This window comes from Microcaecilia unicolor, chromosome 1 (assembly GCF_901765095.1).
Source record: "Microcaecilia unicolor chromosome 1, aMicUni1.1, whole genome shotgun sequence".
NCBI classification, from domain to species: domain Eukaryota; kingdom Metazoa; phylum Chordata; class Amphibia; order Gymnophiona; family Siphonopidae; genus Microcaecilia; species Microcaecilia unicolor.
The window spans coordinates 83,732,275-83,756,622 of NC_044031.1; the positions used below are offsets into that span (position 1 = coordinate 83,732,275).

Here is a 24,348-nt window from a genome sequence, read left to right on the forward strand (position 1 = left end):
CCAGGAACACCGACCTAGAATTGTGCCTTTTTATTTAAGTGCTCCTCAGCCACCATGAACGTGAGGATTTCTTGCTGCTTCATATTTGGCAAGATGCTGTGAAACCACCCACCTCGTGCCTACCTATTGCCTACTCCCCTGCCAGAACTGTACTGACAAGTTCCAGGGGAGGCCCCTTGATAGCCCGCAAGGTGCTGCACCTGTCCTAACGGTCCTTAGGAGAACAGAAGAAACAACCTACTAAAGAACTGAGCAAAAGAGCAATTCAGCACTCTCCTGGAAAACAGCTCCCGTCTCCCCTAGTGGCAGAGCAAGTACAGGAATTCCTTGGGGCCACCTTCTAAAACTAAATTGAACTCATGGAAAATCAACATTAATTATTGAGCTCTCCCCTTCTCTCTCTCTTTTTCTTCAACTTTATTCCCCACAGGAAACAGAACAGGCATCCATGGAGCCTCTAACCTCTCTTTCTTTCTTTTTTTTAAACAGGCTAACTGGGGAAGATGGGATATAAAAGAACAAATAAACACTCGATGTTGGAAGGCCTGTGAGATTTGTACCAGCCAGTCATACCGAAGCAAAAGCCTGTAGGCTGAGGCTCAGGGCTATGGAGGGGAGCGAATCCCTCTGGACTGAACTATATACCATATAAAATGAGTTTGACTTGTTGGGCAGACTGGATGGACCGTTTAGGTCTTTATCTGCCATCATTTACTATGTTACTAGCTAAGACAACTTCTGGAGTCCAGCCTACAAATTAATCCCCGGGGAGTCAGGCCTATACCCAAGATAGCTCCTGCACTAGTCCAACCTGCACCATTTGCTGAAGGCAGAGAAATGCTGGCAAGTTCCAAGACTGCACCCATTCCTTATACAGATGATGATATCACTGAACTGTCAGTATTCTCTACCTTCATCTGTTAGTAGGGGCACAAACCTATTCGTTTGGACTAGTCTAGAAGGATAAGAAAATAATATTTTCTATTGCAATTATATGAGTAATAACACTAAGCATATATTTATTGGGATTTATCATCTGCTTTTATGAAAAAGATTCACTCAAGGCAGTTTACAACAAGTTTAGTTTGACACATTACATTACATTAAGATGACAAATAGTAAAATGAGCAAATGTGTGTGCCATATACAGTTGGAACAATGAGGTAACCTTACAAATAAGCAAATTAAATCCTAGTAATGGCATTATATAAATTAACATCAGCACAATAGAACAATCGTATAACAGAGATGATGTCAGAATAAACCTATTTTCTCGAGCAACTTTGACAGATGTTTGGGGGAAGCTAACTGATAGTAACATAGTGCAATGGACTAAGATCCAGGGGGAACCAGGTTCGATTCCCACTGCAGCTCCTTGTGACCCTAGACAAGTCGCTTAACCCTCCAATGCCCCATTAGGGACAGAGAAAATACCTGTACATAATAGGTAAAACTGCTTTGGTTGTACCACAGAAAGGTGGTATATCAAAATGTAGTGAGATGTAAAGGCATTAATGTTCTCAATCCAATCTTCAGAACACATCAAGTCAAAGTTTTCAGAGTATCCACAATGACTATGCATGAGAGAGATTTGCATACAATGGAATTACAGAAAATACAAAAAAAAAAAAAAAACCCCACAAAGGAAAGCCAAAAGTAACAACTGAAAAACACTACTTGAGGAATTCATACACCAGCAAATACTAGTAAGAAGCAAAGGGGCACCAACTCTGTTTAAAAGAATAAATGTAAATTGATGACAGTATTAATGGAAGCCCATGTTGCAATGCAGCATGTATCTTCAATAAAGATGGAATATTGGTGGGCAACCAAAATGCTTTTATATTGTCTGTTAACTGCAATCCTGTCAGGCTGTAGCAGTGTATACCATCTGCTAGGCAGTATGAGAAAGTCTTAGCTACTGCATTTCTTGTCCTTTTAGAAATCATTTGATATAAAGAGCTATTTGGCTGACAATGCGGTTGTGTTTTAACAGGTCAGTGCTCTTTGACAGTTCAATGTGGGCTGGGCCTGCTCATTCTTATGAGAATAGGTTTCACCCCCAAAAAAAAGTGGGGATCACAATAAATTGACTAATATAAAATGCTGATTATCACCTTTGACAGATACTGAGGATGTGCTTTAAGAATTATGTTATCTTGGAAGAACTGCAGTACCTAATCTTGCTTACATACCAGGCTGAAGTTATCACTATTAAAGATGTCCTGGTTCAGATACTTCAGGTCTGCAGATCCCTAGGGTCATATGGTTGTTATAAGAGCTGGGCTAGAACCAAACTTATATCTTATAAAACCAATGGTTTCTTTAACTGGAGATTTTATTTGGACACTACTACTACTACTACTACTACTACTTAACATTTCTAGAGCGCTACTAGGGTTACGCAGCGCTGTACAATTTAACAAAGAGAGACAGTCCCTGCTCAAAGAGCTTACAATCTAATAGACAAGTGAACGGTCGGTCCGATCGGGGCAGTCAAATTGGGGCAGTCTGGATTCACTGAACGGTAAGGGTTAGGTGCCGAACGCAGCATTGAAGAGGTGGGCTTTAAGCAAAGACTTGAAGATGGGCAGGGAGGGGGCTTGGCGTAAGGGTTCAGGAAGGTTGTTCCAAGCATAGGGTGAGGCGAGGCAGAATGAGCGGAGCCTGGAGTTGGCGGTGGTGGAGAAGGGTACTGAGAGGAGGGATTTATCCTGTGAACGGAGGTTACGGGCGGGAACGTAAGGGGAGATGAGGGTAGAGAGGTAGTGAGGGGCAGCAGACTGAGTGCATTTGTAGGTAAGAAGGAGAAGCTTGAATTGAATGCGGTATCTGATCGGAAGCCAGTGAAGTGACCTGAGGAGAGGGGTGATATGAGTATATCGGTTCTGGCGGAATATGAGACGTGCAGCAGAGTTCTGAACAGACTGAAGGGGGGATAGATGGCTAAGTGGGAGGCCGGTGAGGAGTAAGTTGCAGTAGTCCAGGCGAGAGGTAATGAGAGCGTGGACGAGAGTTCGGGTGGTGTGTTCAGAGAGGAAAGGGCGAATTTTGCTGATGTTAAAGAGGAAGAAGCGACAGGTCTTGGCTATCTGCTGGATATGCGCAGAGAAGGAAAGAGAGGAGTCAAAGATGACTCCGAGGTTGCGGGCAGATGAGACGGGGAGGATGAGGGTGTTATCAACTGAGATAGAAAGTGGAGGAAGAGGAGAAGTGGGTTTTGGTGGAAAGACGATAAGCTCGGTCTTGGACATGTTCAGTTTCAGGTGGCGGTTGGACATCCAGGCAGCAATGTCGGATAAGCAGGCCGATACCTTTGCCTGGGTCTCCGCGGTGATGTCTGGTGTGGAGAGATACAGTTGGGTGTCATCAGCATAGAGATGATACTGGAAACCATGAGATGAGATCAGGGAGCCCAGGGAAGAGGTGTAGATTGAGAAGAGAAGGGGTCCAAGGACTGATCCCTGGGGAACACCAACAGATAAGGGGATGGGGGTGGAGGAAGATCCATGAGAGTGAACTTTGAAGGTGCGGTGGGAGAGATAGGAGGAGAACCAGGAGAGGACAGAGCCCTGGAACCCAAATGAGGACAGTGTGGCAAGAAGTAAGTCATGATTGACAGTGTCAAAAGCAGCGGATAGATCCAGGAGGATGAGGATGGAGTAGTGGCCTCTGGATTTGGCAAGGAACAGGTCATTACAGACTTTAGAAAGTGCTGTTTCTGTCGAGTGAAGAGGGCGAAAACCGGATTGAAGCGGATCAAGGATGGCATGAGAGGAGAGAAAATCAAGGCAGCGGCTGTGGACTGCGCGCTCAAGTGTCTTGGAGAGGAAGGGTAGGAGGGAGATGGGGCGGTAGTTGGAGGGACAGGTAGGGTCTAGTGATGGTTTTTTGAGGAGTGGCGTGACTACAGCATGCTTGAAGGTGTCGGGGACAGTTGCAGTGGAGAGAGAGAGGTTGAGGATATGACAGATGGAGGGGGTGATAGTAGGAGAGATGGTGTTAAGTAAGTTGGTGGGGATGGGATCAGAGGAACAAGTGGTGCATTTTGAGGAGGAAAGAAGGCGGGCGGTTTCCTCCTCGGAGATATCAGGAAAGGAGGAGAAAGAGGTCTGGGTTGGTTGGTTGAGGGAGAGGGTTGAAGGGTGAAGAGGAGGAGGTGGCTTGGTAGTGAACTCAAGGTTGATCTTTTGCACCTTGTCGCGGAAGTAGTCAGCCAGTGATTGAGGAGAGAGTGACGGGGGGGTGGGAGCGGAGGGCACTTTGAGGAGGGAGTTAAGGGTGGCGAAGAGACGACGAGGGTTAGAGCTGAGAGAATTAGTCAATTGGGTGTAATAGTCCTGTTTGGCAAGGAATAGTGAGGACTGGAAGGAGGATAGCATGAATTTGTAGTGAAGGAAATCTGAATGGGTGCGAGATTTCCTCCAGAGGCGTTCAGCAGATCGGGCGCAGGAGCGAAGGTAACGGATGCAAGGGAGCCAGGGCTGGGGATTAGTACGCCTTGTGGGACGGGAGGTGGATGGTGCAAGGGTGTCCAGAGCAGAGGAGAGAGTGGCATTGTAAGCGGAGACAGCCTCGTCAACAGACTCGGAGGACATGATGGAGGGGAGGAGATTAGAAATACTAGATGATAAGGTGGGAGGGTCAATAATCTGGAGATTCCTGGAAGTAGTGGTTAATGTTGGGCGGGGCTGAGGGGGAGGGTGAAGAAGTGTGAAGGTGATCAGGTGATGATCAGAGACAGGAAGAGCTGAGGTGTGGAAATTGGAGGGTGAGCCGGAAGAGGAGAGGACGAGGTCAAGGCAATGGCCATCACGGTGAGTAGGGGTGGTGGAACAAAGCTGGAGGTTGAAGGATGATGTTAGAGTGAGGAACTGAGAAGCGTGAGAGTTGGACAGGTCATCAACGTGTATGTTGAAGTCTCCGAGAATGAGGGATGGAGATGAGGGTTCAAGAAAAACAGAAAGCCAGGCATCGAAGTCGGTGAGGAAGGAAGGGAGGGATTTATCAGGGGGGCGGTAAATGACTGCCACTCTGAGTGGCAACGGGTAGAATAGACGGATGGAGTGGACTTCAAAGGATGAGAAGCAGTGAGACTGTGGTAGGAGGAGGGGTTGGAAGCTACAGGAGGGCGAGAGTAGTAACCCGACGCCTCCTCCACGGCCAACTAGGCGGGGAGTATGGGAGAAGAGATAGCCTCCATGGCATAGAGCCGCAACTGAGGCAGAGTCGTCAGGGGAGAGCCAGGTTTCAGTTAGGGCAAGCAGGTGAAGGGAATGAGAGATGAAGAGATCGTGGGTGAAGGGAAGTTTGTTGCAGACCGAGTGGGCATTCCACAGTGCACATGAGAAGGGGAGGGAAGAGGGGGGGAGGAGGGGAATAGATATGAGATTGGAGACATCCCGGAAACGTTTGCATGGATAGGACGAAGACAGGTGTGGGGGACCTGGATTGGGATTGATGTCTCCTGCGGATAGCAGGAGGAGGAGGAGCAAGAGAGTGCGGAGGAGGGTGGGGGAGGTAGGGCGACGAAGGCGACGAAGACGGGATGCGCTTAGGAGGAATGGGGATGGGTTAATGGCAGGAAGGAAGTGTTGAAGGTTGAGAGCTAGGAAGGAGGAGGGGGACAGGAGAGATGGTGAGGTGGTGAGGGACGGGGGTGAGTAGGGTATTGCAGTAGTGAGCAAGATGGGAGAGGACATGGGTGGGCAGTGAGTTCCAGTGGTAGACAGCGGTAGGGGGAGGGGAAAAAGATTAGGAAGGGACAGGGCAAGGAAGAGAATGTGTAAAGGGGCCATAAGTAGTAACTGAGGTGTTATGGGTATATATGTAGTGACTGAGGTGTTAAGCGATAGATAGAACGGCAGAGCTGGATTAGAGGCTTAAAACTGGAATGGTAGGCAGCAGGCAGGTAGGCACTGCCCAGTAAGAACAAGTCACACCCACTATGTTTGAAAAATGTGGGAGGAAAGGAGGTGAAGAGCCTGAACACAGAGACAGAGCAGTTATCTGCAGGCAGATTAGGTTGCTTGGGAGGGTATATAAGAACTATCACCCTAGGGGTGGGTGGGAGGGATCTAAGTCTAAAATGTACAGACAGAGCTGCAGCACAGCCAGTTAATCTGTAAAAAGATGGATTTCTCAAGAAAAACTGGTATAGAAGGCTGCCCCTCTAACAGAGAATCAGGTCACACCCACTAAGTTTGAATTTGTGGGGGAGATTCAGAGACAGAGCTGCTAAGTCTAAAATGTACAGACAGAGCTGCAGCACAGCCAGTTAATCTGTAAAAAAGATGGATTTCTCAAGAAAAACTGGTATAGAAGGCTGCCCCTCTAACAGAGAATCAGGTCACACCCACTAAGTTAGAATTTGTGGGGGAGATTCAGAGACAGAGCTGCTAAGTCTAAAATGTACAGACAGAGCTGCAGCACAGCCAGTTAATCTGTAAAAAAGATGGATTTCTCAAGAAAAACTGGTATAGAAGGCTGCCCCTCTAACAGAGAATCAGGTCACACCCACTAAGTTTGAATTTGTGGGGGAGATTCAGAGACAGAGCTGCTAAGTCTAAAATGTACAGACAGAGCTGCAGCACAGCCAGTTAATCTGTAAAAAGATGGATTTCTCAAGAAAAACTGGTATAGAAGGCTGCCCCTCTAACAGAGAATCAGGTCACACCCACTAAGTTTGAATTTGTGGGGGAGATTCAGAGACAGAGCTGCTAAGTCTAAAATGTACAGACAGAGCTGCAGCACAGCCAGTTAATCTGTAAAAAAGATGGATTTCTCAAGAAAAACTGGTATAGAAGGCTGCCCCTCTAACAGAGAATCAGGTCACACCCACTAAGTTTGAATTTGTGGGGGAGATTCAGAGACAGAGCTGCTAAGTCTAAAATGTACAGACAGAGCTGCAGCACAGCCAGTTAATCTGTAAAAAGATGGATTTCTCAAGAAAAACTGGTATAGAAGGCTGCCCCTCTAACAGAGAATCAGGTCACACCCACTAAGTTTGAATTTGTGGGGGAGATTCAGAGACAGAGCTGCTAAGTCTAAAATGTACAGACAGAGCTGCAGCACAGCCAGTTAATCTGTAAAAAAGATGGATTTCTCAAGAAAAACTGGTATAGAAGGCTGCCCCTCTAACAGAGAATCAGGTCACACCCACTAAGTTTGAATTTGTGGGGGAGATTCAGAGACAGAGCTGCTAAGCAGTGTTGCCAGGTGGGCGGTTTTACCGCCCAATTGGGCGGTTTTCCGCGACCCGCCGCGGGAAATTTTTGCCCGCGGCGGGTTGCGGTTTTTTGGGCTGGTTTTTGTGCTTCGGGCGGTTTTTTCGGCCGCGGGGGGGCGGGGTTAGTGACGTTTTTGGGTGGGGTTAATGACGTTTTGGGCGGGGTTAGTGACGTGGGAGTCGGGGCCGATGACGTGGGAGGCGGGGCCGATGACGTGGGAGGCGGGGCCGATGACGGGGAGGCGGGGCCGATGACGGGGAGGCGGGGCCGATGACGGGGAGGCGGGGCCGGTGACGTGGGAGGCGGGGCCGGTGACGGCGGGGGCGGGGTTTATGACGGCGGGGGCGGGGGTGATGACGCGGGGGTGGGGGTGTCAGGGGCGGGGTTTGTGTTTGGGCGGTTTTTGGGCTGTTTTTTGGGCTCCAGTGGGCTGGAAAAAAATTTTCCACCTGGCAACCCTGCTGCTAAGTCTAAAATGTACAGACAGAGCTGCAGCACAGCCAGTTAATCTGTAAAAAAGATGGATTTCTCAAGAAAAACTGGTATAGAAGGCTGCCCCTCTAACAGAGAATCAGGTCACACCCACTAAGTTTGAATTTGTGGGGGAGATTCAGAGACAGAGCTGCTAAGTCTAAAATGTACAGACAGAGCTGCAGCACAGCCAGTTAATCTGTAAAAAAGATGACACTAACAGATGAAGTTAAATTGATTCCCATTAATATGTATGAGAACTGCTATTGCACTTGATGCGCTTTCACTATAGACCAGAAAATGAGATGTAGAAAAAATACTGCAGCAAACTCCATGGAGACCATGTAAACAGGTTGATTTCCCTCTGACCTCACTACCTAGAGAACATCATTCATAAACCTGTATAACCTTTTAGTAGACTGAATCCTTGAAACTATTGAGATAACTTCCACTTCTCCAAAGTTGCAGAGATGCTAATAAGCACAAAACATCCTTGATGTTAGAATTTAAAAAAATTAATTTGGGGGTACAAAATATTTTCTTGATCTGATGTACTCAATGCATGAGGAAGAATTCTGCTAAATGAAACAAAGCCTTCACCAAGGGCTGATACACATGAGAAAACTATATTTGACAAGGTCATGAAAGCACTATGAGTATCTTGGAAGCCCTATCCTGTTTTACCTTTTATATAATTTAGGCATAAGCAGAAAAGGCATAGATAAAGAGTAGCCTTCTTCTCCAGTATATTTTGAAAGCAGCTGCCACTGTATTGGCCTGTTCTTTAGGAGAATAGCTGAAGCTAATTCTAGTTTTAGGAATCCCCCACTGCTGGATGATATTTTCTAGCACAGATAGCAGGTCAAGTTTGTCCAGAGTTATTTTGTGCTCCCAGAACATCCACTGCTGAAAAGAACATCTGTCGCTATATAGTCTAGTTCCAGGCTTTTAGTGCCCCTGCTGAAGAAGTCTTCATATCACTATACATTTTTCACATTCTGCTGTCTAAAAAATTCAACTCAAAATGCACTGAGCAGTCATGAGTTATTTAGGTTAAATGTCTACCAATGTTGCACAACATGATGGTGCCATTTTTGTCCATTTTTCTTGGCAAAACAGCTCAAGGTCTTCCATGTCTAGGGATCCCTGTGGACTTCAGTCTTCAAGACTTGTCACAGATTTTCAACTGGATTCATAACTGAGCTTTGACTGGGCCACTCAAGAACACTCACTTTCTTCGTGCTGAAACACTCCATTATTTCTTACTTTGTGCTTAGGATCACTATTTTTTTGTTGTTGTTACATTTGTACCCTGCGTTTTCCCACTCATGGCAGGCTCATTGCGGCTTACATGGGGCAATAGAGGGTTATGTGACTTGCCCAGAGTCACAAGGAGCTGCCTGTGCCTGAAGTGGGAATTGAACTCAGTTCCTCAGGACCAAAGTCCACCACCCTAACCACTAGGCCACTCCTCCACTCTGCTCAAAGGTGAATCTTCTCACCATTCTCAGGTCTATGGTAGAGTACAACATGTTTTCCTGCATGATCTTCCTGTATTGTACACTATCCGTCTTTTCCCTCAATCATTCTCTGTCCCCAGTGTGGCGAAACACCCCCACAACATAATGCTGCCACCATCATGCTTTACTGTAGGGACTGTTAGCAGGTTGATGAATTGTGTTTGTTGTATGCCACATACATCACTTAGCATTTAGACCAAAAAGATCTACTTTGGTCTCCTCAGACTAGAAAACATTCTCCCACATGTGCAGTTTCTCTCTAAAGTTTCTTTGCAAATGCTATGCTGTGCATCATATGACTATTCTTCAGCAGTGGCTTCCTTCTTTCCATCTTCCAATATAGGCCTTGCTTGTAGAATAATTTTGTAATTGTTTTATCATCAAAATTTTCCCTAATCTTAGAGATTTTTGTAGCCCCTTTAAAGTAATCTTAGGCCTCACAGTGACCTTCCTCTTGACTCCCTGCTATTTTGGAGGGATAGCCTAAGGCAGTCTTCTTGGACCTGCCAAATTGTTTCCACTTTATTAGGACCTGACAGTGATCCAAGGGATATTTGAACACAGTGAAGTTTTCTTATGGTCTTCACCCAAACTGTACCCTGTATAATTTTATCCTGGAGATTTCAGTACCTTTTTTGGCATCACTGTTTTTGACACATTTAGATCTTTGTTTCAAACTCACATCATGCTACACAAGCAGCTTAAGTCTTAATCCAGGAGTATTTGAATCAGCTTAGCTACAGTGAATAGACACAGAGAAGCTCTATTTAATTCAGTATGGGCCATTAAGGTAGATTCTGGAGCCATAGGTAAAATTTTAAAAAATGCACACTTATGAAATCAAGATCTTTTTGCTTTCTTATTTGTAATTACATTTTCAATTGCATTTTTTATACAGCAGAATGTGAAATACACACAAGGGTGTGAACAAACAAGGCATTATATGATCCAGTTTCTCCTCCTTTATATAGAATATGGTCATCTGAGTATCCATTTGGATCAAGACTCTTTCCTAATACTATCTTGGCAAAGGCTCCAACAGCCATGAAGATCACTCTTAGCTCTAGAAGATTCACTTGATATTTCTCTTGTTTTATTCAAATTATTTGGGTGTGATCGCAAAGAACATGAGTTTCCTATACAGCTCTTGATGCATTTATAGTTAACATCAGTGTAGTAACTAAAGGATTGCTAACCCTTATAATGAGGCTGTCGCCAAGTTCTTCACCATCAGAGGAGAGGTAAACCCACCACTGTCATTCACTGATATCTGGTATAAAAGAAGGTCTCACTGAAATGTTAGCATTTGCTGAAGCAGATGCATGCAGTGGCCTTATGACCAAACAATATCACGAGTGACTGTGCCAAGGCATTTGATATGTTCATCAGAGTGTGTGGTTTCTTGATCCAGCAATCCAAACTTAGAAAGTGCCAACAATTTATGGAAAACCTCAACTTCCCCTTTATATTGATGCTTTCTAAAATAGAGCCAAAAATCCTGGATATGCTCTCTGGATCCAGGTAACTCTTGACCCTGGTGCCAACTGGATGGCATTATCACACTTAGAGCTCTTTTAATCATGAGAGCAATGCATTAAGCCCAACTACTGAGCTTGAATGTCTTGACTGTATTCCTTAGAGACTATTGGTTAGAGCTGTATGCTAAGAACAAAGGACACCATAGTTTAAATCCCAATGAGGCTCATTGTGATCTTCGTAACTCATAACTTCCAACTGTCTCAGGTACAGAGTTCTACAGACAGACTATAAGCCCTAAGGGGACATTGAAATACCTAATGTAGATAAAATGTTTTAACTCATCTTCAGCTGCTGATGTAAAGGTGTCAGCTAGATATAAACAATAAAAAAGGCAATTCCTGGAAAGCCATTTTTTTTTCTTAAAGATAACAGTTTTTCTAGGTGGTCCACTATAAAACCTCTGAAATACAGAGGTGGGAACTGTAGGAATACCTCTGCAGAGATATAAGAGGGCTAATTTAATTTGTAACTGAAAAATAAGTGGAACACAGTGACAGAACAGCCAGAGTAAGTTATACTAACAGATGAAAAAGCTTCATAAAAACTTTATTAATTAGTTGGATAGTACCGGAATATGTCTGATCGATGTCACATGTTCTCATTTTATGCCCTGATAATTTTTTAAGCTCGGGATTTTTTGTTCACTTCTGTTCCATAAACTCAGCTGCTGTAATAGCAAGTTTATATAAGACAATAAGACCACTTTGCCACTCCTCAAAACTCACTTCTGCTACAAAACATAATTATCTGATTACCTTTTCCCATTTTCAGCGAATCTCGCCCTATCCTATTCTTTCTCCACTGTCATTTTTTCAGTTTTTCTGAGTCCCCAATAGAACCCTTTTTATCTTACTACTATTTTTGCCTCCTAATGGCATCTTCTCTTCTACATCTCCTTCCCCATCAGCTTCCTTCCAGCTCCCCCCCACCCCCCACCCCCCACTCCATACACATGCACCAATCCCTAGAAATCTTTCTTACCTTTCCACTCACTTTCTATTCCTAAACCCTTTCGGTTAGCCTGTCTCTCCTTCACTCTTTCCTTGTTTCTTATTTTCTTCCCCCGTTGTATTCTGCCCATTTAACAATCCTCTCTGCACCCAAGTCAGATCCTGAATGCTGATGTACTCTCTCCTCCTTCTCTTACAGTTTAGCCATTGCTGTGCTGCTGAATCTGAAGCAGAATCAATCGGCTTCCTCCTTCTTGGAGTCAAGTTCAGATTCTCTGATTTTTCTGTAGTAGAAAGTAGCTACAGCAGTGTGTTTTTCTTTTGTATCCTGTAGTTCAACAGGGCCCTGGAGATCATATCAAATGAGATGCACAAGATGGAGGCATTGAATTGGGAAGTGAGGAACATTTATTCATCAGGTCCTAAGATTTTTCGGTCTGAAAAAGCCTTATTTTTAAGTTCCAAAGATTAAAACCTGTCAAACAAATGGAGTTCTTACTCTGGAGACTGGGACGGGGAAGGAGGGCTTTCAAAGGTCCCTGGTAATGCAGAAGAAACTGGCAACAATGGCTCCCGTGGAATTCCTGAAGGGATAGTGTTAGTACTTGCATCCACATTTAGATTCTAAAAAAAGCAAACAAATGAATACAATTTAGGATAGATTTTGTTAAGGTTAGCCTGAAAGAGTTATAATGTATATGTTGTAATACAGAATGCTGTACAGTGTGGCTGAAAAATTATTATGGTCTAACAATCATAGGACTATAAATAAAAATTTTTCTGCATACAGTGACCATAAATGGCAAAACAGTTTTAAAAATGTTTGATTACTATTTGCACAAAGAACAGTTTAACTGCTCTAAAATTCCACAAATCTAATCATCATCTTATTGCCTACTCTACTCTACTATCCCTCTTTAAAGTTGTGACCTATTACATCAGCAGCTCTCTCTCTCTCTCTAAACTCAGTGTCACACTGGGCAGTGCCCTTGTCAAAACTAAGCTCTGAGGGAGCGCATGACAAACTACGAAGCAGAAATGACCAGAACAAGTACTTAAGAAAAGTCTGAATGACTTAGGTAGTGCAGTAGATTGCCAAATATCTGCTAAATAAACAAGGTTAGTACCATGTATTAAAAGAGTGACCTGTACAGACCCTATCATTAAGACAAAATTCTTAAACAATTCTAGACTCTGTCTGTAGAAACCATGATCATCTCAGCTTTTTGAGTGGGACAATAAGTCTTGGCATGAGTCATACCTTGTATAGATCAAAGGAAGTAGATTTGGAAAAATCTGATCATTTAATTTCAATGCTTGCTGCTGCTTAAGCAGGGCCCTCGAACAACCAATTTCCAGGTGAAAAAACACACGCACTCCCAATATAAGTACACTTCACAAACACTTTGGCAAGACTCAGGATACAAACATCAAGCCAAAAGACAGGACAGCGGCAAAATGCTCTGTATTTATTTAAACCTGAGATACTTTCTATGACAACAATGGATCCCTGTGGTGCAAAAACAGAACTAGTCTCCTTGATTTTGAAGGTGAAGAATGTCTGCAAATACCATCGAGAACTTTTCTATCACCATATTATGATTTAGGGCCCTCAGGTCTAGAACATATCTGAAAAGTCCTTCCTCTCTCTCTCAATCCAGGAAACAGAGAGCAAAAACGCCTTGCTCTCTTAATAATGGCTCAAACATGTAAGCTTCAAAGAAAATTAGTTTCAAGCTCTGGAAAAGAGGCAACAAAGGCACAGTGTTTTCCAAAGATGAACTTTTAACCCTCGCAGACTAATGTTGAGAATCCAGCTTAATACCAGTCAAAAACCTCTATTCTTAGTTAATCTACCCCCCCCCCCCCCCCCCCAAAAAAAAAACCCCAAACCAAAAAAAAACACAATTTTTAGCTTGAGACTAACAGAAGTCTTGTCCTAGCAGTCTATTACTTGCAGGGTTGAGAAGGCTCTGGAAAAGCATTCCTGGACAGAACATTCTCCCAATAAAACTCATACTAAATGTCTTGATGTTAGGGGGCAAAAGAGAAGTGGCAAAATGCCTTTAACTATATCTACCTTATTTATCTTGCTCCCAAAATTGAAAATGGCAGATCAATAAACATAGAAGTGTGAATAGTCATAGATAAGGGTCTTATCACTATCTCAAAAGTCATTCTAGAAATACCTTGTTAGATGTGCTTCACATTCCTATTGGTTTCCATAAAAAGAGTGAAATTCTAGTTTATCTTATGAGATATACAGTGAGTCCTACTTGCTCTGTCTTCCCTATTTTTGTCTATGCAAAAAACACTGAGAAAATAGGGCCCTTCAGTGATGTGCTGCCAGTTTAGCAAGGAACTCGCTTGAAAGTGACCATATACTATTAATGAGAGAACAGTTCCCTGTTCTTCTTAAAGCAATAAGGTATTAAATAAAAATGAGTAAAATTCAGGACAAAGATACTACCTTTAATATATATTAGGGCAGCAAGTTAATCGCAGTTAACTCTGCAATTAATGTATTAATGAACCATGATTAAAAAAACTTAATCACTATGTGGCATCTCCCACCTCCTCCAAAAATCTTTTATGCTCTCTTCCACTCCCAACCCCCGTCCTTGTCACAATCCGGCATCTTTCTCCCACCTGTGATGTAACATCCTCCCACGCCAGTCAATCTTAAAGGTGGTCTTCTACTGGTCTTTGGCAGCGACAGCACTGCACATACTGTCTGTGGCCTGGCCTAAAGCTTTCCCTCTGACCTGGCCCACCCATGCAGAAACATGAAGTGATGGCAGAGGAGGTGGGATGAGTCAGGGACAAAGTTTCCAAGGGAGGGAGAATATTAGTACTTCAGGGTGGGGAAGGGGGATGGGATTTGACATACCACCTTTCTGTGGTTAGGATTAAAGTGGTTTACATATTATGTGCAGGTACTTATTTTGTACCTGGGGTAATGGAGGGTTAAGTGACTTGTGCAAAGTCACAAGTAGACACAATGAAGAAAAAAGTAAATAAAAAATAAATACTTTTGTGTGATTAATCGTGATAATTTTTAATAGTCTTAATCAAAATGCAGCCCTACTTTAAACTACTACAAGCATGAAACAGATAATTAAAAACCATTAATGAAACAGCAAAGAAACATACCATAGAACAACAATAAAAAGCTGCTCCAGACTAAACAGGTTTCCTGCACAATGTACTTGCACTAGTCTATATCACTTTAGATGATCTTCCAAACATGATTATACAACACTAAAATCCTCAGAATTCTGAGATGGTGATTAATCCTGCTAACAAAGGGGGTAACTCAGTGCTCATCTATGGAGTAAAAGAAAAAAGGACCCCTTAGTGAATAAAGGTGTCACAGAGAATTTATTTGTACATCACTCTTGGGTCCCTGATTTAACCCTCCTGAAAATACCCAAGTCATCGGATCCTCCAACATTTGAATCCTTTAAGAGCACAGCTCCAAGTTACATGTGTGGTTATGCAGGTGGCAATGGCTTGGATCACTGCTCACCTTCATAAAGTTTGGTTTGAAAAAAAAGTGGCTAGATCAACTTCTACTGTTCTACAGTATTCTTTCATGGTATATTATATATATACTAGTAAAAAAGGCCCGTTTCCAAAACCAATGAAACGGGCGCTAGCATGTGGTTTTTTTGTGAGTGTGTGTATATGTGTCACAGAGTTATTTTGTGTGTGTGTGAGTGTGCGGTGTGTGTGCAGGTTGTTGATGTGTGTCTTTTTTTGTTTTGTTTTTTTGCTTGGGGGTTGGGGGATGTGCTGTGCTGGCAAAGTGGGTTGGATTGGTGTGTGGCTTTGAGGGTGTGTTTCTGTTGTATTGTGTGTGTGTGGTTTTGTCTGTCAAGGAGGTTTGTGGAGGGGGGGTCTTTCTGTTGGTGAAATGTAAATGTGGTTGTAGGGGGTGTCAGCCTTTGTTGAGTGTTTTTTTTTTCCCATGTTTTTTTTGTGTGTTGTGCTGAGGCAGCAGTGTTGTTTTAGATGGGCGGAAAGTTGAGGAGCACGTTCTTTGTCTGTCGGTATTTTTTGGCTGTTTCAGGGCTGCTGTAGGGGAATGCTGAAAGAGAAATGTGCTGTTGGAAGCAGCGCCATCTTTTTCCATTGGGCTGGGGTTCTGGGTATCCTGGAGGTGGGTGACGGCTTGCCTGAGGACGGGGATGGTTGTTTTAAGTTGGTGGAAGGGAGAAGAGCACGGTCTCGGGCCGTCGGGGGGTGATCCGGTATGTTTGGTCCATTTCAGGCCGGCTGCAGGGGAATGCTGGAACATTTATGCGCTGCAGAAATCAGCGCCTTCTTTTTCCGGGTGCTCGGGGAATCCCCGAGGTGGGAGACAGCTTGCCTGAGGCTGGGGATGGTTGGGCACGTCCTTGGCCGCTTCGGCAAAAGGGGAAGAGGAAGGGGGTGGGGAGTTACAGTGGTGGAAATAAGTATTTGATCCCTTGCTGATTTTGTAAGTTTGCCCACTGACAAAGACATGAGCAGCCCATAATTGAAGGGTAGGTTATTGGTAACAGTGAGAGATAGCACATCACAAATTAAATCCGGAAAATCACATTGTGGAAAGTATATGAATTTATTTGCATTCTGCAGAGGGAAATAAGTATTTGATCCCCCACCAACCAGTAAGAGATCTGGCCCCTACAGACCAGGTAGATGCTCCAAATCAACTCGTTACCTGCATGACAGACAGCTGTCGGCAATGGTCACCTGTATGAAAGACACCTGTCCACAGACTCAGTGAATCAGTCAGACTCTAACCTCTACAAAATGGCCAAGAGCAAGGAGCTGTCTAAGGATGTCAGGGACAAGATCATACACCTGCACAAGGCTGGAATGGGCTACAAAACCATCAGTAAGACGCTGGGCGAGAAGGAGACAACTGTTGGTGCTATAGTAAGAAAATGGAAGAAGTACAAAATGACTGTCAATCGACAAAGATCTGGGGCTCCACGCAAAATCTCACCTCGTGGGGTATCCTTGATCATGAGGAAGGTTAGAAATCAGCCTACAACTACAAGGGGGGAACTTGTCAATGATCTCAAGGCAGCTGGGACCACTGTCACCACGAAAACCATTGGTAACACATTACGACATAACGGATTGCAATCCTGCAGTGCCCGCAAGGTCCCCATGCTCCGGAAGGCACATGTGACGGCCCGTCTGAAGTTTGCCAGTGAACACCTGGATGATGCCGAGAGTGATTGGGAGAAGGTGCTGTGGTCAGATGAGACAAAAATTGAGCTCTTTGGCATGAACTCAACTCGCCGTGTTTGGAGGAAGAGAAATGCTGCCTATGACCCAAAGAACACCGTCCCCACTGTCAAGCATGGAGGTGGAAATGTTATGTTTTGGGGGTGTTTCTCTGCTAAGGGCACAGGACTACTTCACCGCATCAATGGGAGAATGGATGGGGCCATGTACCGTACAATTCTGAGTGACAACCTCCTTCCCTCCGCCAGGGCCTTAAAAATGGGTCGTGGCTGGGTCTTCCAGCACGACAATGACCCAAAACATACAGCCAAGGCAACAAAGGAGTGGCTCAGGAAGAAGCACATTAGGGTCATGGAGTGGCCTAGCCAGTCACCAGACCTTAATCCCATTGAAAACTTATGGAGGGAGCTGAAGCTGCGAGTTGCCAAGCGACAGCCCAGAACTCTTAATGATTTAGAGATGATCTGCAAAGAGGAGTGGACCAAAATTCCTCCTGACATGTGTGCAAACCTCATCATCAACTACAGAAGACGTCTGACCGCTGTGCTTGCCAACAAGGGTTTTGCCACCAAGTATTAGGTCTTGTTTGCCAGAGGGATTAAATACTTATTTCCCTCTGCAGAATGCAAATAAATTCATATACTTTCCACAATGTGATTTTCCGGATTTAATTTGTGATGTGCTATCTCTCACTGTTACCAATAACCTACCCTTCAATTATGGGCTGCTCATGTCTTTGTCAGTGGGCAAACTTACAAAATCAGCAAGGGATCAAATACTTATTTCCACCACTGTACCTGCAGCCGCCTGAGAAACCATGTATTCTTTGTTTGTTTTGTATAATTAGTTTGCATTTCTGTTGAAGGAAGAGTGGATGCCTTTCTAATGATGGAGGTGGTGCGTCGGTGTGCGGTTGTTTCGTTAGTTTGGCAGCCAGTCTCCAGCGATTCCTAGGCAGGGAAGGAGTACTCCTCCCCCTTCCTTGGTCGCTGTTTGCTGCTGGCTGGGTCGCGGGTAATCCTTCCAGCTGGGCCGCAGCTTGTCCTTGTCCCAGATGGTGACGAGCACGTTGTTTTCCGGCTCCTCTGACTCCATGTCAAGCGATCCCAAATATAGTCTGTGCTATAGGACCTCTGGCACTCTTCAGTACTGGCATTAGGCAGTTAAAAATTCCCCCCCCCCCCTCCCCTGGTCTATTTTTGCACATACCCACAGCAGGAATATTCTTCTCTCATTCCAGCGGTGGTTCTGTGCTCTCCGTGCTGCACAGATAATGAGCCATTATGCTGGGGAATGCTCCTCCCTTATTGTCACGTAGTTTCCTCTGATTGGTCCGTCTTACGTTGCCTAGTGTTGCCTGGGAACGGTGTTGTGATGGTCCTTTGTGTTTCAGAATGTTGAGGGTGTTTTTTCTGATTGGTCCGTCATGTGAGGGCGGGGCAGAGAGACATGGTCAGTGTTCTGGCTTCACCACCATGAATCTATGAACCCTTCAGTGAGTGACTGAGTGACTTCAGAACGTTGTCTTCAGAATGTTGAGGGTGAGTTTCATTATAGTACATATATATATTCCATGAAAGAATACTGTAGAACAGTAGATATAGATATATATATAGATAGATATATAGATACAGATATACACACACCCAACATTTATATGCTCTAGTTCAGCTCTATCAGAATTAAGCCTGAACTGTTCAAGAAGTAAAAAACATACAGGACCAACATGCATACACAAGCTGCACCGGGAATTAGTCACAACTGCCACTGAGGAGTTAGACTTTGAGGGGCATAATCGAACGTTGCCGGCCAAATAGATCGCCAGCGATCTATGTTGGCAGCGGCGCTACAGCTGGCCGGAACCGTATTATCGAAAAAGATGGCCAGCTATCTTTTTTTTTGATAATACGGTTTAGCCCGGCCAAATGCCGTGGAGTTCGCCGGGTTTGAGATGGCTGGGTTTGTTTTTCAGCGATAATGGAAAGTTATGTCAGCCATCTCAAACCCCGGCCAAATTCAACGCATTTGGCCGTGGGAGGACCCAGCATTTTTAGTGCACTGACCCCCCCGACATGCCAGGACACCAACCAGCCATCCTAGGGGTCACTGCGCTGGACTTCAGAAAAGCTCCCACGTGCATAGCTCCCTTACTTTGGGAGCTGAGCCCCCCAAACCCACTACCCACAAATGTACTGCACCCACTACAATTGCTCCTGGGACGTGGCATACAGCCTCTAGGACTTATTGCTGCTGTATAACTTTGGCACACCAGTTCACACCTGAAGACTAATCTCTCTGAAAAAGTCCTTTCTTGAAATAACCACGTTTACTCACAGTTAACTGCAGATCAGAGGTTGTGCCCAACTGGCAAAGAGTCCCCTGGTACTAAGATTAGCAGTAGGTCAGAGCTGGCACAATGGTGTACAATGCCCTCTTTCAGCACCATTCAAGGTAAGAACTACGTTCTCTAACGTGGGTAACACAGGAAAGGGAACTAAAACTGGCTTACAAAAATGGCCACTACTGCATGGACTACAACAGGAAACAAAACAGGGCACACACTGACCCAGTTAGCAGGGGGGAAAAGCACCATGGGAGTAGAGCCCAGTACCCTACACCCACCACAATGCATTGCTAATGTGACTCTGCAGGGCACCTAACAGAAAAGGTGTCACACTCACCCGAGAGCCACATCGCAACCAGGGAAAGGCTGTTGGAGGATACAACGCATTCTGCTGTCATGGAGGTGGGTACGGCATTTGAGGCTGGCATACAGGCTGGGAAAAAAGGATTTTAGTTTTATTTTTTTTTAGTATGGAAGAGGGTTGGTGACCACAGGGGGAGTATGGGGAGGTCATCCCCCATTCCCTCCAATGGTCATCTGGTCAGTTGGGGCTCCTTTTTGAGGCTTGGTCGTGAAAATAAAAGGACCAAGTAAAGCCGGCGAAATACTGCTTAACGCCGCTTTTTTTTTTCCATTATCGGCGAAAGCCGGCCATCTGGTAGCCATGCCCATGCCCGCCCATGTCCCGCCTTCGCTAATCTACCGACACGCCCCCTTGAACTTTTGCCGGCGATGCTGACAAAAATGCCGCTTTTGATTATACTGATTTCGCCGCTTTTAAGAAATCGCCGGCCATCTCCCGATTTGTGTCGGAAGATGGCCGGCGATAATTCGATTATAAGCTGGATAGTGATGTGTTTGCTGCAGGAAGAAGTGTGTGGGGGCATTGCTAGGAGAAATTTAAAAAAAAGGATGAAAGGAAGGACAAAGACAGATAAGGGAGAAGGAAAGAGCTATGAGAAGAGAGGGGAAAAGGTAGAAAAATTTTAGAGCCATCTTTTTTCAAGTAGTTATTCAATCTTTGGTTGTATTTATTATTGGTTACTGTAATAGTGTTTATTTGGATTAGCCTGGCAAACAATTAAAAAGATTACATATTGTTCAAAATGCAGCTTCAAAGTTAATATTGGGAAGTGCTTGGTTTGAATATGTGTCTCCATTTTTAGTGAAGATTCCATGGCTTTCTTTTAAAGCAAAAATTGAATGTTAATTATTGACTTTGGTGTTTAAAGCTCTGTATGGGCTAGGTACAGGTTATCTGCAACACAATGTAAGGTTTTACCAGCCTAATAGAGCTTTAAGGTCAACCTATGATGTTAGATTGGTGATTCCTGCTAAGATATGCTTTCGCTGGCAGAGTACCCTTAACAGAACCATACTGTAGCGCAGCTCAGAATTTTGGAATTTCTTGCCCTTGAACATTAGAATTACATTTGAATATGTGAGAATTCAATGTTTAATGAAAACCTAGCTATTTCACACATTTATTTTTTTTGGGGGGGGGAGGGGGGGGGGATCTTAAATCTAATGACCTAATTACTATTACCTCAATTTCAGATTTAAAAAAATATATTTTGATTCTGAGGCTTATGTATTTTATTTTCAATTATTTTATTTGTATATCTGAGGATATTAGAATTTGGTGTTATATGTATTTTTTCTTAAGCAGAATATAAATGTTAGAATTAAATTAAATGCTGAAAGAAGGCAAATACTGAGAGAAGACAGTAAAGGGGAAGGAAAGAAGGAAATGAGAGATGCTGGACAGAGAGGGGAAGAGGTCATTAGTCATATGGCCCTTTACTTAAAAAGCTTGGGAACCTCGGCTCCAGGATCCAATTTTACTTAATGCATATAGCTGGAACATCAGAAGAAAAAAAATCTCAAGTGTTGTGGTTTCTTCACTTTTTGTTTATTGAGTTGTCTCATATCATTAGTGAAACAGATCTTAGTGAGTTTTTACACAGTTAAGGTACTCCATAAGGGAAGGAAGGCAGCACGTAACAGGGAAAACCTTGTCCACCTGAAACGGTAACACCTCTGGGTAGGTTTTCTAGAGGCTAATAGTATTCTAGAGACTTCCTCTGGAAGGTTTAAAGAATGTAAGACTATGTCGTAAAACCAGAGAGCAGGGCCAGAGAGCAGGTGTCTGGGTGGAGGAGGGACCCCCTCGTTCTGTGTTCTTAGAGTTGGAAAAGGATCTAATCTCAATGGTTCCTTTGGTTAACTGTAGAAGAGGTAACCAAATTTACCATGGTCAGTAGGGAGCAATTAGGATCAGGGTATGCTTTCCTGCTTTCACAGTGATCACCGACAGTGTGTGTGTGTTTGGCTACACTTCCCGTCTTTTTAAAGACAGGAAGTGCTTTAAATTTTGAAGCACATACACTCCAACTGTTTTTCACAGATTTTGAAGCACATATACTTCAATTCATCCTATTAAGACTCCTGAGGCAGGCACTTAGCCATAACACGGTGCTGTGTCAGGTATTAGAAGAAAGGTTTTTAACCATATTGTTCGTCTCCTGGTGTTTCTTGGAAGGGCCTTGCCGATCACACTACTCCTCTTCACGTGTATACCATAAGCAATGCACAGCTTTCTTTCATCTCAAGCTATTCTTGATCCACTTCAATCTGGCTTTCGCCCTCTTCATTCAACTGAAACAGAACTTGCTAAAGTCTCCAATGACCTGTTGCTGGTCAGATACAAAGGTCTCTATTCTATCCTCATCCTTCTTGATCTATCTGCTGCTTTTGACACTGTTGATCACCACCTATTCCCAGATACCTTGGGGGTCAGCGCTCAAGAAAAAGATCTGGGTGTCTTTGTAGTTAATAAGCTGAAATCATCAGCTCAGTGTGCAACAGCAGCCAAAAAAGCAAACAGGATGCAAGGAATTATTAGAAAAGGGATGGTGAATAAGATCAAATGTACTAAAATGCCTTTGTATTGCTCCATGGTGTGTCTGCACCTTGAGTATTGCATTCAGTTCTGGTTGCCGTATCTCAAAAAAGATATAGCGTTATTTGAAAAGGTTCAAAGAAGAGCGACCATATTGATAAAGGGGATGGAACTCTCTCGTATGATGAAAGGCTAAAGAGGTTAGGGCTTTTCAGCTTGGAAAAGAGACGGATGAGGGGAGATATGATTGAGGTCTACAAAATCCTGAGTGATGTAGAACGAGAAGTAGTAAATCGATTTTTTTTACTCTTTCCAAAAGTACAAAGACTAGGGGACACTCGAGAAAGTTATATGGAAATACTTTTAAAACAAATAGGAGGAAATATTTTTTCACTCAACGAATAGTTAAGCTCTGGAACTGTGCCAGAGGAGTAACAATGGTTAGAGTATCTGGGTTTAAAAAAGGTTTGGACAAATTTCTGTTGAAAAAGTCCATAGTCTGCTATTGAGACAGACATGGGAAGCAACTACTTGCACTGGGATTTGTAGTTTGGAGTGTTGCCACAATTTGGGTTTCTTCCAGGTATTTGTGACCTGGCTTGGTCACTGTTTGGAAAACAGGATACTGGGCTAGATGGTCCACTGGTCTGACCCAGTATAGCTACTCTTTTGCAACCAAGGTAACTTATAATAGAATTCAGAAATGATTTAGCCTGATTTAACTGGGGGAGGGGGGAGATGGTGATGTCCCACAGCTCAGCATGAATGCAGCTTCCTGCAGTCGTAACCCCCTCACAGAGATCTATTTAGTGTACTTTTTTTATTTTGATAATGCACTTTATATACATAAGCTTAATTTAATTTGAGTTTATGACTATTAAGTCCATTATTAAATTGAACTTGGGGAAAATAGACCATTATTAAATTGGACTTGGGGAAAATCCACTATATCTGGGATAAGCAGTTTAAAATGTTTTGTACTTTTTTGGGATCTTGCCAGGTATTTGTGACATGGATTGGCCACTGTTGGAAACAGGATGCTGGGCTTGATGGACCTTTGGTCTGTCCCAGTATGGCAATACTTATGTAAGTCACTTTGGCCAACATCTGTTGGGTTGCAAGCCATAATAGAATCATAAATAGAAATATACTACTGATTGCTTAAGTACACAAGTATTGCCATAATGGGACAGACCGAAGGCCCATCAAGTCCAGCATCCTGTTTCCAACAGTGGCCAATCCAGGTCACAAGTACCTGGCAAGATCCCAAAACAGTAAAATACATTTTATGCTGCTTATCCTAGAAACAAGCTGTGGACTTTTTCCAAGTCATTTTAATAATGGCTTATAGACTTTTCTTTTAGAAAGCTAGCCAAACCTTTTTTTAAACCCTTCTAAGCTAATTACTTTTACTACATTCTCTGGCAATGAATTCCAGAGTTTAATTACACATTGAGTGAAGAAATATTGTCTCTAATTCATTTAAATGCACTACTTTGTAGCTTCATTGCATGCCCCCAAGTTCTAGTATTTTTGGAAAAAGTAAACAAGCGATACATGCAGTGGCGTAGCCAGACTGGCAATTTTGGGTGGGCCTGAACCCGAAGTGGGTGGGCACAAAATTTTCTCTCTACTCCCCCCCCCCCCAGCAAAATTTAGTCATACTTAGATGCATTTGTCACACAGGGTAAAGTGCTGCTTTTCAGTGCATCCCATTTCAGTCAATTTATTTAATAGCCTAATCCTTTTCAGTGAGCTTTCAGAGGCCAAAATCTCCTGCCTCAGGTCAGTATAATGCTGTTACGGTATCCTCGCCTGACCTAAGGAAGGAAGTATAGGTCTCTGAAACTTTATTAACACCATATTACTTTGTCCTAAATTAAAAATAAAATTATTTTCTTTACCTTTGTTGTATGACCATTTACTTTTTCTCATTGTGTTGCTCCCAGTCTCTTGATTCTGCTTTCCTTCGTTTTCGCTTAACTCTTCTGCCAGGGTTTCCTGGCCATTTGTCATTTTTCTCTCCTTTTTCTTTGCTTTCTTCAATATTTTTCTGCCTCTCTCTGTGTCCAGATTTAATTCATTCTTACTATCCATTCTTTAATTTCCTTCATCTACTTATGGCTTTTCATCTTTTTCTCACCCTTGT

At 43.6% G+C, this 24,348-nt stretch overlaps 1 protein-coding gene across 1 annotated transcript in view; it reads right to left on the reverse strand.

Moving 5' to 3' along the window:
* Window positions 1-12,130: 12,130 nt before the first annotated feature.
* Window positions 12,131-24,348, reverse strand: part of LOC115467117 (la-related protein 4B-like) — a 361,916-nt gene continuing 349,698 nt past the window's right edge. Inside the window, exon 15 of the mRNA XM_030198824.1 lies at window positions 12,131-12,333. Coding sequence (XP_030054684.1) covers window positions 12,205-12,333 — 129 coding nt within the window. The 3' untranslated portion in view covers window positions 12,131-12,204. The remainder of the gene's footprint in view (window positions 12,334-24,348) is intronic.